The sequence below is a fragment of the Sciurus carolinensis genome, chromosome 1 (assembly GCF_902686445.1).
Source record: "Sciurus carolinensis chromosome 1, mSciCar1.2, whole genome shotgun sequence".
Taxonomy (NCBI): domain Eukaryota; kingdom Metazoa; phylum Chordata; class Mammalia; order Rodentia; family Sciuridae; genus Sciurus; species Sciurus carolinensis.
The window spans coordinates 208,457,802-208,471,498 of record NC_062213.1 but is presented as its reverse complement, the minus strand read 5'-3'; the positions used below and the strand labels follow the sequence as shown (position 1 = coordinate 208,471,498).

Genomic DNA, 13,697 nt, shown 5'->3' with positions numbered 1-13,697 from the left:
CTCACACCCAAGTCCACCCTGGGCTGGGTGCAGCTCCTCAGTGGAGGTGTGCCTGGCCTGCCTGAGGCCCTAGGTTCCGCCCTCAGGACTGCAAAATCAATACGTGTGTGAACAACCAAAAGAAGATAGTTAAAAAAAAACACTGCACATCTTCTTCATTCAGCAAGCACTTAGCAGGCACCAACTGTATGCCAGGCCTGCCCCAGGCACTGCCCCACACTGTAAAGCATTCAGGCCTGCCCTGCTGGCAGCTGATCAACCTGCACGCTGGTTTCTTCAGATCATTCTGGGTTGTTGTTTTTTTGTTCTGTTTGGTTTTTTGGTACCCAGGATTCAACCGTGGGGCACTTAACCACTGAGCCACATCCCCAGCCCTCTTTCATACTTTATTCTGAGACAGTCTCCCTGAATTACTTAGAGCCTCGCTAAACTGCTGAGGCTGGCTTTGAGCTTGTGATCCTCCTGCCTCAGCCTCCTGAGCCACTGGGATTACAGGTGTGTGTCACCACATCTGACTCCCCAACCATTTTTATTTTTTTTATTTCTTAAAAAATATTTTCAGTTGTAGATGAATACAATACCTTTATTTTATTTTTTTATGTGGTGTAAGGATTGAACCCAATGCCTCACATGTGCAAGGCAAGTGCTCTACCACTGAGCCACAACCACAGCCCCTGGTTATTTTTATTTTGAAACAGGATCTCACTGAGTGCTTAGGGCCTCGCTAAGATGCTGAGGCTGGCTTTGAACTTTCAATCCTCCGCCTCAGCCTCCCAGGAAGCTGGGACCACAGGTGTGCACCAACACTTGTGCCCAGCTCTTCAGATCATTCTGTACACTGAGGCAAGTACCAACAGCAGAATCAAACAAGGCAGACGCTCTTTGGCTGGACTGACTGGACAGGGCACTTGAGGAGGCTGCCTCCCATGTGGTGGGGCAGCAAAGGAGGCCTGGACCGAGTCTGCATGAGAAGGAAACACTGAGATGGTTGGGTTAAAGCCGTCAGGGTTTATGTGGACATGCAAGGAAAATGGCCCCACCAAGTCCACCTGTGGGCAGAATTCTAAGATGGTGCCCAAGACTCCTGACCCATGGGGCTTGCGTCCACCCAGCCCCTTCCTGCGAGCATGGGTGGCATAGATCCAGCCCCTCAACTAGTCCGTGGGGCTCCACAATCTGACCCAGGCGGGAGTGTCCCAGCACAGCCGCACAGGTACCCAGTGCTGTTCCCTCTGACCTGAGGGCAGCAGGACTCAGTGCAGGGGCTGGCGGGGTGGCCTGCGTCCCCTTTGGGAGCAAGAGCACTCCAGCTGACAGCCAAGGAGCAGCCCCACAGCTGCAGGGACAGGATCCTTCAGCCTGAGTGGCCGGAAGAGGGCCACCAACCCTCAGGGACAAGCTGGCAAGGACCCCAGCGAGAGACAGACCCTTGGCTGAGGGAACCATGCAGTGACTATGTGAATGTTACCAGCAGCAGGAGACTAAATCCGCCCCTGGAATGGACGGGGTGAGCTCACGGAAGCAAAAGTCACCTGTCCTTGAGGAGAAGTGATTCCCCAGGTCCACCAGTGCTTGGTCTCCAATTTGGGACTGGCTGCTGGTAGAGGGGCCCAGTGGGTCAGGAAGGCCGGGCTTTCCTTCCTGAAGCCGGGGCCGCGCACCTTCCAGAGCCTCCTGGGGGCCGACCTTGGGGAGCTTGCTTGCAGCATGACTGGCTACAGGCTCCATCTGCGCGGCAGAGCAGGCCGGCCGCGTCTGCTGCGCCCAGGATGAAAGGCCGCCTCTCAGGGCACACTGGTCCCGCAGGGCCCCTGCTGCCCCTTGCTGCTGCCTTCCAGCCTCTCTCCTCCGCCGCACGGGTGGGTGAGGCTCACCCAAGGGAAGCTCTGGAGGAAGGGGTCAGTGGCATGGTGACCACCTGCTGCAGAGCTCAGTCCAGCCATATGCCTATCACACGTAGTCCTCTGATGACCAGGTGGCCTTGACTTGGCCTACAGTGACCTTCCTGACGCCCCCTCCACGTGGAAGCCAGCACCGGGTCCTCACAGCCTACTGCAGTGGGACCCCTCTGCCTCTTCACTCCCAGGCCATCTGCCTGTGGCCTGCCCAGTGACTGACCCTGCTGCTGCCTGGCACCGGACCACAATGAAAGAGCACAGCAAAGGCTGGGGTGCAGCAGCGGCCCAGTGCCCCCGAGTCCTGTGTCACGGCAGCCTCGTGCGCCCTCCGGCTACAGGGGGTTGGAGGAGAACACTTTTTTAAAGGATATTTTGTTTTAGTTGTAGGTGGACACAATACCTTTATTTTATTTTTAGGTGGTGCTGAGGATGGAACCCAGGGCCTCATGCGTGCTAGGTGAGCGCTCTGCCACCGAGCTCCAGCCCCAGCCCGAACCCTTGTCTTCATGCTTGTGAGAGGTGGTCTTGGGCGAGGGATGAGGCTTATGGTGGGGGGCTTGCCCGGCCTGTGAGAAGCCCTGGGTTCCATCTCAGTACCACACACACAGCACACAGACCTGGTCTCACTGTGCCCAGGTTGGTCTGGAACTCTTGGGTCCAATCCATCCTCTTTCCTCAGTCTCCTTTTTAGGTGGGGCTGTAGGTGTGCTGACTAGTTGTGTGGGTTGTTGTTTTTTTTTTTTTTTCAGTTATTTTGTTTGTTTGTTTATTTAGTACCAGGGACAAGCCTAGGGGTGCTTAATCATTAAACCACATCCCCAGCCCCTTTTCATTTAATTTTTTAATTTTGAGACAGGGTCTTGCTAAGTAGTTTAGGGCCTCCCTGAGTTGCTGAGGCTGGCTTTGAACCTGTGATCTTCAGCCTCCTAAGCCACTGGGATTGCAAGTTCGTGCCACCTGGCTCTGTTTATTTGATTTTATTGTGTTTTATTTGAGATCTGTTCTTCCTTTACTCTAAAATAATCCTTCTGCTTTTCCACAGGGGGGATTGAACCCAGGAATGCCTTCCCACGGAGCCCCATCCTTGGCCCTGAGATCACAGACGTGCTTGTGTCTGTTCTGATTGTCACGAACCCACAGGAGCATTGAGCCCCAGCGACAAAGCCAGTGTGAGAGCCTGCGGTGGCCTCGGCTCGAGAGCCAGCCTGCCCATGCCTGCCCATGCCTGCCTGAGAGCTGGCTGAGGTCGTCCTGGGTGTGGCTCCCGGGGCAGCTCGGGAAGGCCACGCCCTTCCGACCTCGCTACCTGTGGCAAGGCTTCAAGGCAGGGCTCTGCGAGGTGTGGGAGGTGGTCACCAGATGGCAGGACTCCCTGTGTGTCTGCAGAGGTCCTCACCCCCCTCAGCGGGCAGGTGGTCTTGGTGTGGCTGGAGTCCCGTGGGGGCCCCACGGGCAGGCAAGGCGTAAAGACACGTCCATTCTGCACGTGGGAAACTGGGTTCAAGTTTTGATAGGCAGAATCAGAAGGCACCGCTGGAGAGACAACCGGTCAGTGTCTCTGTCATGCAGGGAGGGAGGGCCACTGGTCGTGGGTCTAACATGGAGCCGATATTTAACCACAGCACAGCAGTGAAGGATCTGGGAGGACCAGGTGAGAAACATCCCTGCGTAGGGATAGCCCTGCAGTCAGCAGCTGGAGCAGGGCCAGGGGTCAGGGTGGAGCAAAGCGCCCCTGGTCCCACAAGAGAGCCAGCACTTTGGGGATGGGCTTTCTTTTCTATTCCATGTGCCTTCTTAGTTCAGCAGGAGGGTGCCTCCTAAGAATGTGTTCGTCTTTACATAAGTACTCATGTCAGGTAACAAAGTCAAGCTTTGGGCTTTAGTAACTACATTAACGTTTATATAGCACGGTGGGTATGGTGGCGCACGCCTGTGGTCCCAGCAACTCTGGAGGCTAAGGCAGGAGGATAGCAGGTTCAAGGCCAGCCTCAGCAAATCAGACCCCTTACCAAAATAAAAATAAAAAGGGCTGTAGATACAGCTCCGTGGTAAAGCGCCCATGGTTTCAATCCCCAGTAACCACCCCTCCAAAACAGAAAACAACAACCTGTTTTGTTTTGTTTTTGGGGTGCTGGGGATCAAACCTAGGCCCTTGTGCTTGCAAGGCAAGCACTCTACCGACTGAGCTATCTCCCCAGCCCCAGAAAACAACAACCTGTATGTAACAGAATGGACAATCCATCAGTCACTGTCCAAGTTGACTGTGAGGCAAATGTGCTTTTACAGTGACCCACTCTTCTGTACTCTTTTGTGAATTTTGGCATCTTTAGAACTTATCCAGATGTTTGCTGTGAACTTTGCCGTCACTGCGTGAGTCCTGCAGCCAGCTGCCCTGGGTGGCCCTCACCAGGTCTTCCTGCCTGTTTCCCAGCGAGACACAGACAAAACTGTTAGGGTGGCAGGGGAGCCCAGCTCCTGGGCCCTGGCTGCTCCGTATCATTTTAAGACAAGCCAGGCACGTTCCAGACAGGACGGTGGCACTTCTGTCCTAGCTGGTAACCACACCCTCCTCCTGACCCAAGCTGGGGAACCCGCTGGTCTTGCTGCTGCCCAGGACCACACTTCTGTCAGTGGGTCCTCAGATACTGCACACTGCACGTCCCATCTTGCCTGCTCTTCAGGATGCTGGGGTGGCCCTCACACACAGGCACTGGGTTGTTCCAGAACAAAGCACCAAGCATAGGTCAAAATCCAATGAGCAGGATGTGGTGGCCAGGCCTGTCATCCCAGCAACTTGGGAAGCTGAGGCAGGAGGATCACAAGTTCCAGGCAAGCCTGGGACTCGGCAAGACCCAGTCTCAAAAAATTATTAGAAAAGGTGTGGAATGCGGGGGAGGCTGGGGATGTGGCTCAGAGGCAGAACACCCTGGGTTCAATCCCCAGTAACACACTCACACACACACACACACACACACACACACACAGAGTATTTGAGCAACAAAGTAGTGTGAAGTAAGCACCCTCAAGTTCATGCTGAGCTGCAGGAGGGTGTGAGTCAACAGGGCTTGTGTGTATGTGAAGTCAAGAGTGTGGGGTAACATCACCTGACCACGCAGCCGGGCACAGGAGGGCCAAAGCTGCCTCCGTGGCCAGCTGCCTGCTGCTGCTTGAGATTCTGCTCATCAGGACATCTGCAGGACTTGGTGGGGACGGCCTGTCCATGTTCCCTGTGGTATTGTCAGGGACAGACCCTGGACTGGTGGGTCCCAGACAGCTTCTCTCAAGTGCCGGCTGCCTCTGTCCCTGTGGCCTAGGCCCACAATGCCCTCCTCCTATCCTGGCGGAGTGTAGGCCTGGCTCCCTTCCACTGACAGTGTGCAGGTCCCTTATGGTCAGAGCCCATGGTGTCTGACAGGTCACACGCCTGGGGAGGGGGACGGAGCCTGAGGGGAGCAGCCCCACACGGCCCCAGAGCACATGGAGGAGGGGCTGCTGCCCGTCTGAGAAGGTGCCCTGACAGCCCCTGGGGCCACCCGCCTGGCAGTGAAATCTAACTGTGCACAGCACTGTCCGAGGCTCACAAGGACAATCCTTTATGAAAGTTGCCAGATACTTTAATTTTCCATAGTTAAAGAAATATGTTTATGTGAGCTTAAATATTTTTTTGGGAAAAAAGGTAACTTGCCTGACTTATTAAACAGACTAGGAAATCGAGGAAAGTAAAATTCATTAAGCTTTCATAAATAGAAAGCTGTGATACTGTTACAGTTTTATGCACCTTGACAAAGTCGGGGAAAAGCCATACGGTTTCTTCATATAGAAATTACAAAACCAGACTAATTGGACCAGGCTTTGTCCTGATTAAAAGAACTATCTGGCAGGGCATGGTGGCGCTCACCTGTGATCCCACAGACTTGGGAGGCTGACACAGGAGGATCACATTTTCAAGGCCAGCCTCAACAATTTCAAGAGACCCTGTTCCAAAAAAAAAAGGGTTGAAGTGTAACTCGGGGGTAAGCACTACCTAATGATTAGGCCCTGGGTTCTATCTTTAGCACCACCAAAACTAACAAAATAAACAAAAGTAATCAAGTTCTGAGTCAAACAGGACTCAGCAACTCGATTTCTGTGTCCGGGTCTTGCCTGTATCTGCTGCAGAACAAACAAGTACTGCAGGAACTGAGCATCAGACCTGAGGTGGAAGGGGCTCCACTTGATGTGTCCATTACATGCTTCCTCAATGAGCCACCGCCCGATGAGCACCGAGAGGGAGCACACCGGAAAGAGGATGGCAGGACCCCTTGAAGAGGGGACACCCTGGTGGGACCGGCAGCCCCACAGTGCAAGAGGGAGGGTTTGAGGAGGGGCCCGAGGGTCGGGTAAGGACTAGCCAGAACAGCCAGCCCGGAGCTCCCTGGAGCGGTCTCTGCTGGATGGTGTCCTCACCCCAGGCCTGGCGGCACCCACAGACTGAAGTCCCATGTCCAACAGAAGCAACAGAGCCTGCCAGGGTGGCCACACAGCTGTGGGGCCATGGCCTCCGTCCCTGCCCCGACTCTGAAGAGACCCAACTGGGGCTCTGCAGCCCACACTGGGGAACAACTGGGTGGGGGTTTCGAACCTCAGCCAGGCGTCTCCAGCCCTGGGCACAGTTCCAGCATCCTTCCTGAGGGAGTCAGCGGGCCACAACCCGGCCCAGGGAAGTAGCCTTCTGGGCTCTGCTCCGGGAGGAGGACCCACTGCCCTCGCCAGCTGCGTGCTCCCCAGGCCACAGGGAGCGAGGCTGGCTGGAGACGCAGGGCTTCTCTCCTCACACCTGTGCCTTGCCCAGCACGGGAACCCAGGTCGGAGTGCCCCACTGGAGGCTGGAGGGCCAGGACACTGGCCATGCAGGCAGGTGTGGGGCAGTGGATGCCCCACTGTTACGGTGGATGCCAGGTCCCAGCCCAGGTGTCTGCTGCTAGGACTGAGGGAAGCCAGCTGATAGCCAGACAGAGCTCAGGGGCGGCGTAACAGGCTCCACCCCACTGCACCTAGTCTGCCTCTGGTCGGAACAGGGGTGACAACAGGAAGGGGCTGGGAGGCAGGGTTGAGACCAAATAGGGGAAGAGAGAACAGCCTTTTGCAGCCTGGGAGCAGCTGCAGAGATAAAAATAAAATTGTCTGTTGAGGCAGTGGCCAGGCCCTAAAGGCTTCCAAGCCACAGGCAGAGCAACCGCTGCAGTCCAGGCCCTACTCAAGGGGGCGGGTGGAGAGGAGGTGACTAGAGACACGTGGGCTCACCCTTGGCATTGCTGACGTTTGGTGCTGGCTCTCTCTGGTGGGGCATTGTGTCTCAGATTTGGCAGCAGCCCTGACCTCTGCCCCCAGTGTGACAACCAAGTGTCTCCAGATGTGGCCCAGGGCTCAGTTAAGAACCACTGCCCTGGAGCCCCCTCTGGCTGGCACCCCGGGAACTGGGATGGAGGGGCCAGCATGGGCTCCTGAGCCACCTGGTCTGCTACGCCCACAGACCACCCTGCCAAGCCCGAGACTTTGGCTCCAGACAGCCCACTCTACACCCCACTTCTCCCACAGCAGGGAAGGGTGGGGTGAGCTTCAGGGCAGTTCCTGTGGCAGGGCTGGCAGGAAATACCGAGAGCAGCTGCTTGGCAGCCCTGGGCACTAGCCAAGATCGCCAGCAGCAGGCAGGAGGCCCAGCTCCAGAAGGGCATGCCCTGCTCCACCCGGGGGAGGCTCCACTGCTGACAAGCTGGTCCTGGGACCCCAGCCCCACTCACTGTGAGGGAAACCTAGATCCAGAAAGGGTGCCCATGACCCCGCTGGGAGGCCTGTGGGGAGCTTCCCGCCTGCTGTTCTGGTCCTCAGCCTGGTCCTAGGGCCTGCCAGAAGCCAGGCTGCTGCCCCCTTGTGGCCACCAGTGTAGGCAAGCCTGCACCCTGGAAGGCCTCCAGGCTGTGGTCAGCCTCACCCTTTACACAGCCCCTAACGAGTCTCTCCTGACAGACAGAGACCTGGACAGGACCCTGCTGTTTGGAAACCTGCTAGCTCCATGTGGCTCCCAGAGAAACGTGGAGCCATCCACACAATGTCCCTTCTACCTCAGAAGCTCCAGGGAACTGTGTTCAAGTTCCCCTCCCCTCCTCTGAGACCTAATTTGCAGGGAATTAAGTCCAGGCCTCAGAAATATTTTGGTTTGGGGGGTAGGGGAGGATTGAACCCAGAGGGACTTTACTACTGAGCTACATTCCTACATCGCAGCCCTTTTTTATTTTTTATTCTGAGACAAGGTCTCAGTAACCTGCTTAGGGGCTAAATTGCTGACGTTGGCCTTGAACTTGTTCTTCTCGCCTGGGCCTCCCAGGTTGCTGGAATTGTAGGTGTGCACCACCACACCTGGTTTCCCAGACATGTTTTTGTAACCAAAAAACAGGAAGCCCTGAGAGTCCTAGCAAGAGATGCCTTGGCCCTGACGTGGTATCAGGTGGAGGCTGCAGTCTGGGTACACCTGTATTGCTAGCATCTAACTCAGGGATCAGAGGGCAGAGAGCAAGGCCGAGAGCCCACACACATTTCTGGTGCCCTAACCAGGCACCCATGCCTGCAGTCCAGTTTCTCCATGGCTTGATGCATAAGTGCAGGGATTCCTCTGGGCCCCCAACTCTTAGGGGTGACATGTTTCTCTTCACCTGGGGGAACTGGGAATCATGAGGCCCTCTGTTTCAAGCCAAGGTTCTGGGCTTCTCCAGTTCTGTGAACAGTATCCCTTCCTCACCCCCAACCCTAAACCTTCTGAACTACTCTCCAGGCCCTGCAACCAATCAGCCCCTACCCCACTGAGAACCCAGGGAAGTGGCAGAGGCTGAGAAGTCAATAATTGGCCAGGTTCCCAACCAGGTCAAGGCACCTGGAAGACTGACAGCCATGCCAGTGCCTGCCCCTGTGGCCCGACATGACTTCAGCCAAGCAGGGCTCAGAGGACCCAGGAGTCTGCAGGGTACCATCCGCATCCCTAGGGAAACCAGGGCCTCTCCTGACTCCACAGCAAGCTCCACCCACAGCTCCATTCATACAATATATTCTCGCCATCCCTGCCAACCTGCCTCTCAGCACTCCACCACCTGTGTGTGCAGTCCCCCAGTCCTGGGCTGGGTACAGCTTCCCTGTGGCACACATCGATTCAGCAGAGTCAGGCAAGACAGCCAGGGCCAACTGCAGCACGGACAGATGACTGGCCCCCTTGAGCCCTGGGATTCTCCAATGCAGAGGGCAGTGGCCCCCACCTCAAGAGAGCCCTTGCCAGGCAGAAAGGTCCGGGGCAGCTCAGGATCCCATGCTAGGCAGATTTCCAGGACAAGTGGGGACAGTGGAGTCCTCCCAACATTTATTACAAAGGTCACGTGCAGCAACATGGGGGGCAGGGGAGAAAGGCTCCCAGTCTCATTTATTCTTCACGTAGATCTTGGGGGTCTGCCAGCCCTCGGGGGCCTCCTTCAGGCCTGCCTTCAGCCAGACGCGCCTCAGGTCTCTCTCGAACTTGATCTGCAAGGGCAGAGGAAGTCACCACCAACTGACTTTTGGCAAAGTCATGCACTCTCAGTCACTCACTCCCCCTAGGCCCAAGAAGGTACCCCGACACACCTGTTTCCTTTTCAGGCGTCCTTCCCGGACCCTCCGCCGCAGGAACCGGGTTCTCTTGACCAGCTTGCGGTACTTGTGGTGGTTCATCTTTCGCCGGCGGATCTTCAGCACATTTTTACACTGCATGTGAGGGGCATCCCAGATTTCCTCGTGCTCCTGCGTAGCACCCCCCTCCACCTGACTGGGTGGACACTGGAAGGGCTGGGTTGGAGCAGCAGACACTGGAACCCCAGCATCCAGTCTGGGCAAGAGGTAGCGGGCAGTCAGCCAGCTCTCCAGAGGGCTGATGGCCATCCTTCTGGGGACCAGCAACTCCTCAAGCTCCAACTGGGCCCCCTTGCCAGGAAGGGATACAGCCCTACTTTGGCCAGTGGGTTGCAAGGTGTATGGTGGCTGGCAGGCATGGCTGCCCAGCACCCCTGAGACACGCCAGGGTCGACTGCAACCTGCAAGAAACAATGTGACACAGTTACCCTCTGAGACTACACTAGGCAGGAACACTGCCACCACCCAAGCCTGGAGAGATGACCTGTACCTTATTCCTAGTCCAACCCCTGTGATGTTCTCAAGGGAAGCCTAAGGCCAGGTCCCTACCTCCAGCTGAGGGTGAGCTAGGCTGCCGTGACAGACACGTTCCTAACCCAGGTTCCTAGTCCCAATCCTCAGGGCTCTTACCTGCCCAGGGAAGAGACCTGACCAGCTGAAAAGTCAGGCGCTGCAGGAACATGGTCGGTGGGAGGCGGCGGCCCCAGGTGCTCCAGGGAGCTGGAACACAGGTGGCCGCTGAGGTCAGGCGGGAGCGGCGGGCGGGCCAGGACGCGCGACTCCCGCTTCCCACCGCTCTGGGTCCCCCCGGCCCGCAATGAGGGCATGCCTTCACACGCCGCTCGCCCCTCGGACGCCCAGACTCCTGCTCGAACCCCGCCAGTGGAGGCGCGACTCCAACGGGCCACCGTCCCTCCCTGAGTCTCAGTTCCCGCAGGCTCCCAAGCCAACAGCACGGGGCGATCAACGTCCCAACGCACCGAAGAGCAAGGGCCCCCACGAGAGCGCGACGCCGGCGTGCCGGCCGGCGACCCCGGCGGCTGGAATTGACCACTCTACCGCCGCGCCTGACTTCCGGTCCGCCGTCAAACCCGCTCCTATGCCCGGCTCCCCCTGACGACCTCCCGGCACCCCACTTCGCACCGACACAGGACCCCGGGACTCAGTAAGCGAAGGCTTCCGGTTCGAAGGGCAGGCCTAACGCATACGTCAGTTCCGCCTCGTCCCTCGCGGAAGGAAACTGCACTCCCAGTCTCACCCGGGGTGTCTGCGCGCATGCGCCACCTTACGCGGCGCCTCCGGACTAACCAGGGCCGGGGTCCTCCACGGCGGGCCCAAGACTGCGGCGACGGAAGTGGCTGGGGCTGTTCGGTCGGAGCTCCCTCCGGGGCTGGGGACCAGCTCTGCGCGAGGCGGGGCCGGCGGAACTGGCGGTGACTCGGTTGACAGACTCCTTTCCCTTCCCACATCTAACAGCTTTTCTAAGGCAGACAAGCTCCGATATTGTACCCGGGGAGGGAAAAATCAGACGGTACGCCAAAAGCAACTCTCTGGAGGATCGGCTTTGGCTGACCCCCTAAGGTTGCCCAGCGCCTGGCCATCTACCTAAACAGGCCTGCTGGCTAGGATGGACGAGGTCGCACAGTGAACCCCACAAAGGACCTGCAGGGGCGCCTGATGCTCAGAGGCTGGCCTTGCAGCAGGGACATCTAGGGAGTCTTAGCAGGAAGACGCCAAGCACATCATCCCGACTAAGCAGCGAGTGGCAGGGAGGATAGGCAGGTGAGGGCGGAAACTGCAGGCTCCAGGCCCGGCTTTGTAACTGAGGTTACCAGGCCACACAGGGTCCTACCTCCCCGAGGAGCTGCCCAGGACTCCCAAGCAGGAAGATTTTGACCACTTTTGGGAGCCCACCTCTCACCCAGTCGCACAGCATCTCCTAGTAACTGGTCGTGTCACAAAGGGCAGGATGGTGCCCTCAACTCCAGTCCTCATCTTGGTGCAGACTTCCTTCACCTAACTAGGGTCCAGGAAGATGCAGAAAAACCAGGTCTTCATGTTAAGAACAGTCCAGGCAAGGGCAAAAAGTACCTGGGCAGGGGCTGGCAACCTTGGCCTCCAAGCTTGAGGAGATAGGCTGTAGATAAGAGTACCTCCCCAGGGTCAGAGACTAATGTGAGACTAGTGCAAGATCTCCAGTCCGAGTCTTCGGGAGCTGGATGAGGCCAGAGCACCCACTCTTGCCATCTCAGGAACCAGCCAAGCTCTAGCTTTCAGGGAGGTAAGCCAAGTTTGTGAGGGTTCCTGTACCCCAGCAGACCCCAGGCCAAAAGGGAAGGGTCCAGCTGGAGCAGAGGAGCTGCTTAGTCAGCTTGGCCATGCAGCAAATACAGGGCTGGGACATCCTCAGTCACAGGAGCTACTGGCGCTTCCTCAGCAAGCACAGGATGGTGTGTCCCCCAGCCCAAAAAATGTCCTTGCCAGATCTGCCAGGCTGCTTCCCACAAGAGTGGCAGAACACTTGTAGGGGCATCAGATAGGGATGATGTGAGCAGTTCCTGCCAAGCTAGAGGTGCTGGAATCTGACTAGGGAGATCAATCTTTCATAATGATTGGAGGAAGAAAGACCATAATGAAAGAATTGGTGTGTGTGTGTGCTGTTTTCTCATTTTTTGTGTGTGGCATTGGGGATTGACCCCAGGGCCTCACACATGCTAGGCAAGCACTCTACCACTGAGCTACATTGCCAGGTGGCTCTGTGGCCAACATTAAGTTGCCAACACAATTTTCATTGTGGTGTCGTGTCAGGTTTCACTAAGTTGCCCAGGCGTGCCCCAAATTTGCAATCCTCCTGTCTCATACCTCCATGACAGATGGGATTTCAGGCATGTGCCACCAGGTCTAACTTCTAGTTTTGTGTTTGTATTTTTTTAATTAATGGAACTCTAGTCTCAATTACTACATACATTTCCCAAAATAACCCATTTGCCTCCAGAAAAAAGTTTTTCTTCAGAACTTTTTACAAAATTTGCAGTTCTGACCTAGAGGTTGGAAAGGTATCAAGGGGTATGGCTGAGGGCAGGCCAGACTGGGGCTTATGCTGTAGCCTGAGCTGAGGAGCCCTTATGTCTTGGGCTACACAAACCATAAGCCAGGCAGGCTGCCTGCTGCCTTGTCACAGCCTGGAAGCAGAGTGCTGCAGCCAGCTTATGCCGGATCCCACCATGACAGCTGGCTGTACATTTTCAGTTTTATACCTTGCTGTTAACACAGCCATTCAACAAACTTTAACAAAGGGAAATACTCAGGGCATATCACTTCCTAGTTGTTTACTTTTATCTATGATCTTAAGGTCATTTGAGTATTATAAATAGTGATAGAACACTGTATAGAGTAGCTATTTCATTGAATAAAATTGTGCTGGCAAGTTAAAATTGGCCACGGAGCCACCTGTTGATCTTTACCAGCATCCCTGGGTCTACCACTATGCCTGACCACAGTTCCTCAGTGGTGGGATCTGAATGGAAGCAAAGCAGAAGGAGTGGTCTCTTCATCCCATGCTGCATGGATCCCTCACAGGATGAGGGAGATGTTGGTCCCATAGCCTCACCAGGCGGGGCCACCAGGGTGACCCATCCTCGGTGGTAAGAGCCTACACACTGCTGGCTGCCTGCAAGATGGACTACTGTGTTCCTAAGGTCCTGGCCATGAACATGTACCAGTGTAGCTGAGCTGGTCTATGGACTGCTCCACCTGTCCTGGAGAGGGGCAGAGAAACCCCATGAGCTCAGCCTGTTGTAAGGTTTCCAGAGTGCACCCCAAGTTTTTTCCAAGCCCCAGCACTGCCTCTCAGACATGGGGAGCTCAGAGTCCCAGTGGATGATGCATCTTGTGCCCTTGCTACTGAGCCCAGAAGGGGTCCTTGGGCAGCAGCTGAGGACCAGCTTGGAGCTTCCTCCAACAAGGCTGTGGCCATCTCTTACAGTTGCAGCACCTAATATGCTCCCTGGAGGGTCAGAATTAGCCCTGAGGGTCAGGTTCATGATATACTGGCGCTGACAGAGCTCAGGAACCACAAGTGGCCACATGCTCACCAGAGAGTGCAGAGCAGCT

The 13,697-nt window shown here is 56.2% G+C and overlaps 1 protein-coding gene across 3 annotated transcripts; it reads right to left on the bottom strand.

Moving 5' to 3' along the window:
• Nucleotides 1-9,260: 9,260 nt before the first annotated feature.
• On the bottom strand, nt 9,261-11,055 carry Aurkaip1 (aurora kinase A interacting protein 1). Of its 3 annotated transcripts, none has more exons than XM_047552516.1 (4): nt 10,893-11,055; nt 10,215-10,304; nt 9,540-9,985; nt 9,261-9,440 (listed from the first exon to the last, which is right to left on the bottom strand). In XM_047552516.1, exons 2-4 carry the CDS (start codon nt 10,264-10,266, stop codon nt 9,339-9,341), a joined length of 600 nt encoding a protein of 199 aa, XP_047408472.1. In that variant the 5' UTR covers nt 10,267-10,304; nt 10,893-11,055; the 3' UTR covers nt 9,261-9,338. The 3 variants fall into 3 exon arrangements, with proteins under 3 accessions (XP_047408472.1, XP_047408464.1, XP_047408454.1); XM_047552508.1 differs by lacking the exon at nt 10,893-11,055 and adding an exon at nt 10,728-10,775; XM_047552498.1 differs by lacking the exon at nt 10,893-11,055 and adding an exon at nt 10,565-10,721.
• Between the last annotated feature and the right edge of the window lie 2,642 nt (nt 11,056-13,697).

Coding starts and splice junctions, on each gene's coding strand:
- Aurkaip1 (XM_047552516.1), bottom strand. CDS start 10,266: ATGTTCCTGCAGCGCCTGACTTTTCAGCTGGTCAGGTCTCTTCCCTGG. Junction 9,986..10,214: donor CAGGTCTCTTCCCTGGGCAG/GTAAGAGCCCTG, acceptor TGTTTCTTGCAG/GTTGCAGTCGACCCTGGCGT. Junction 9,441..9,539: donor GACGCCTGAAAAGGAAACAG/GTGTGTCGGGGT, acceptor CTGCCCTTGCAG/ATCAAGTTCGAGAGAGACCT.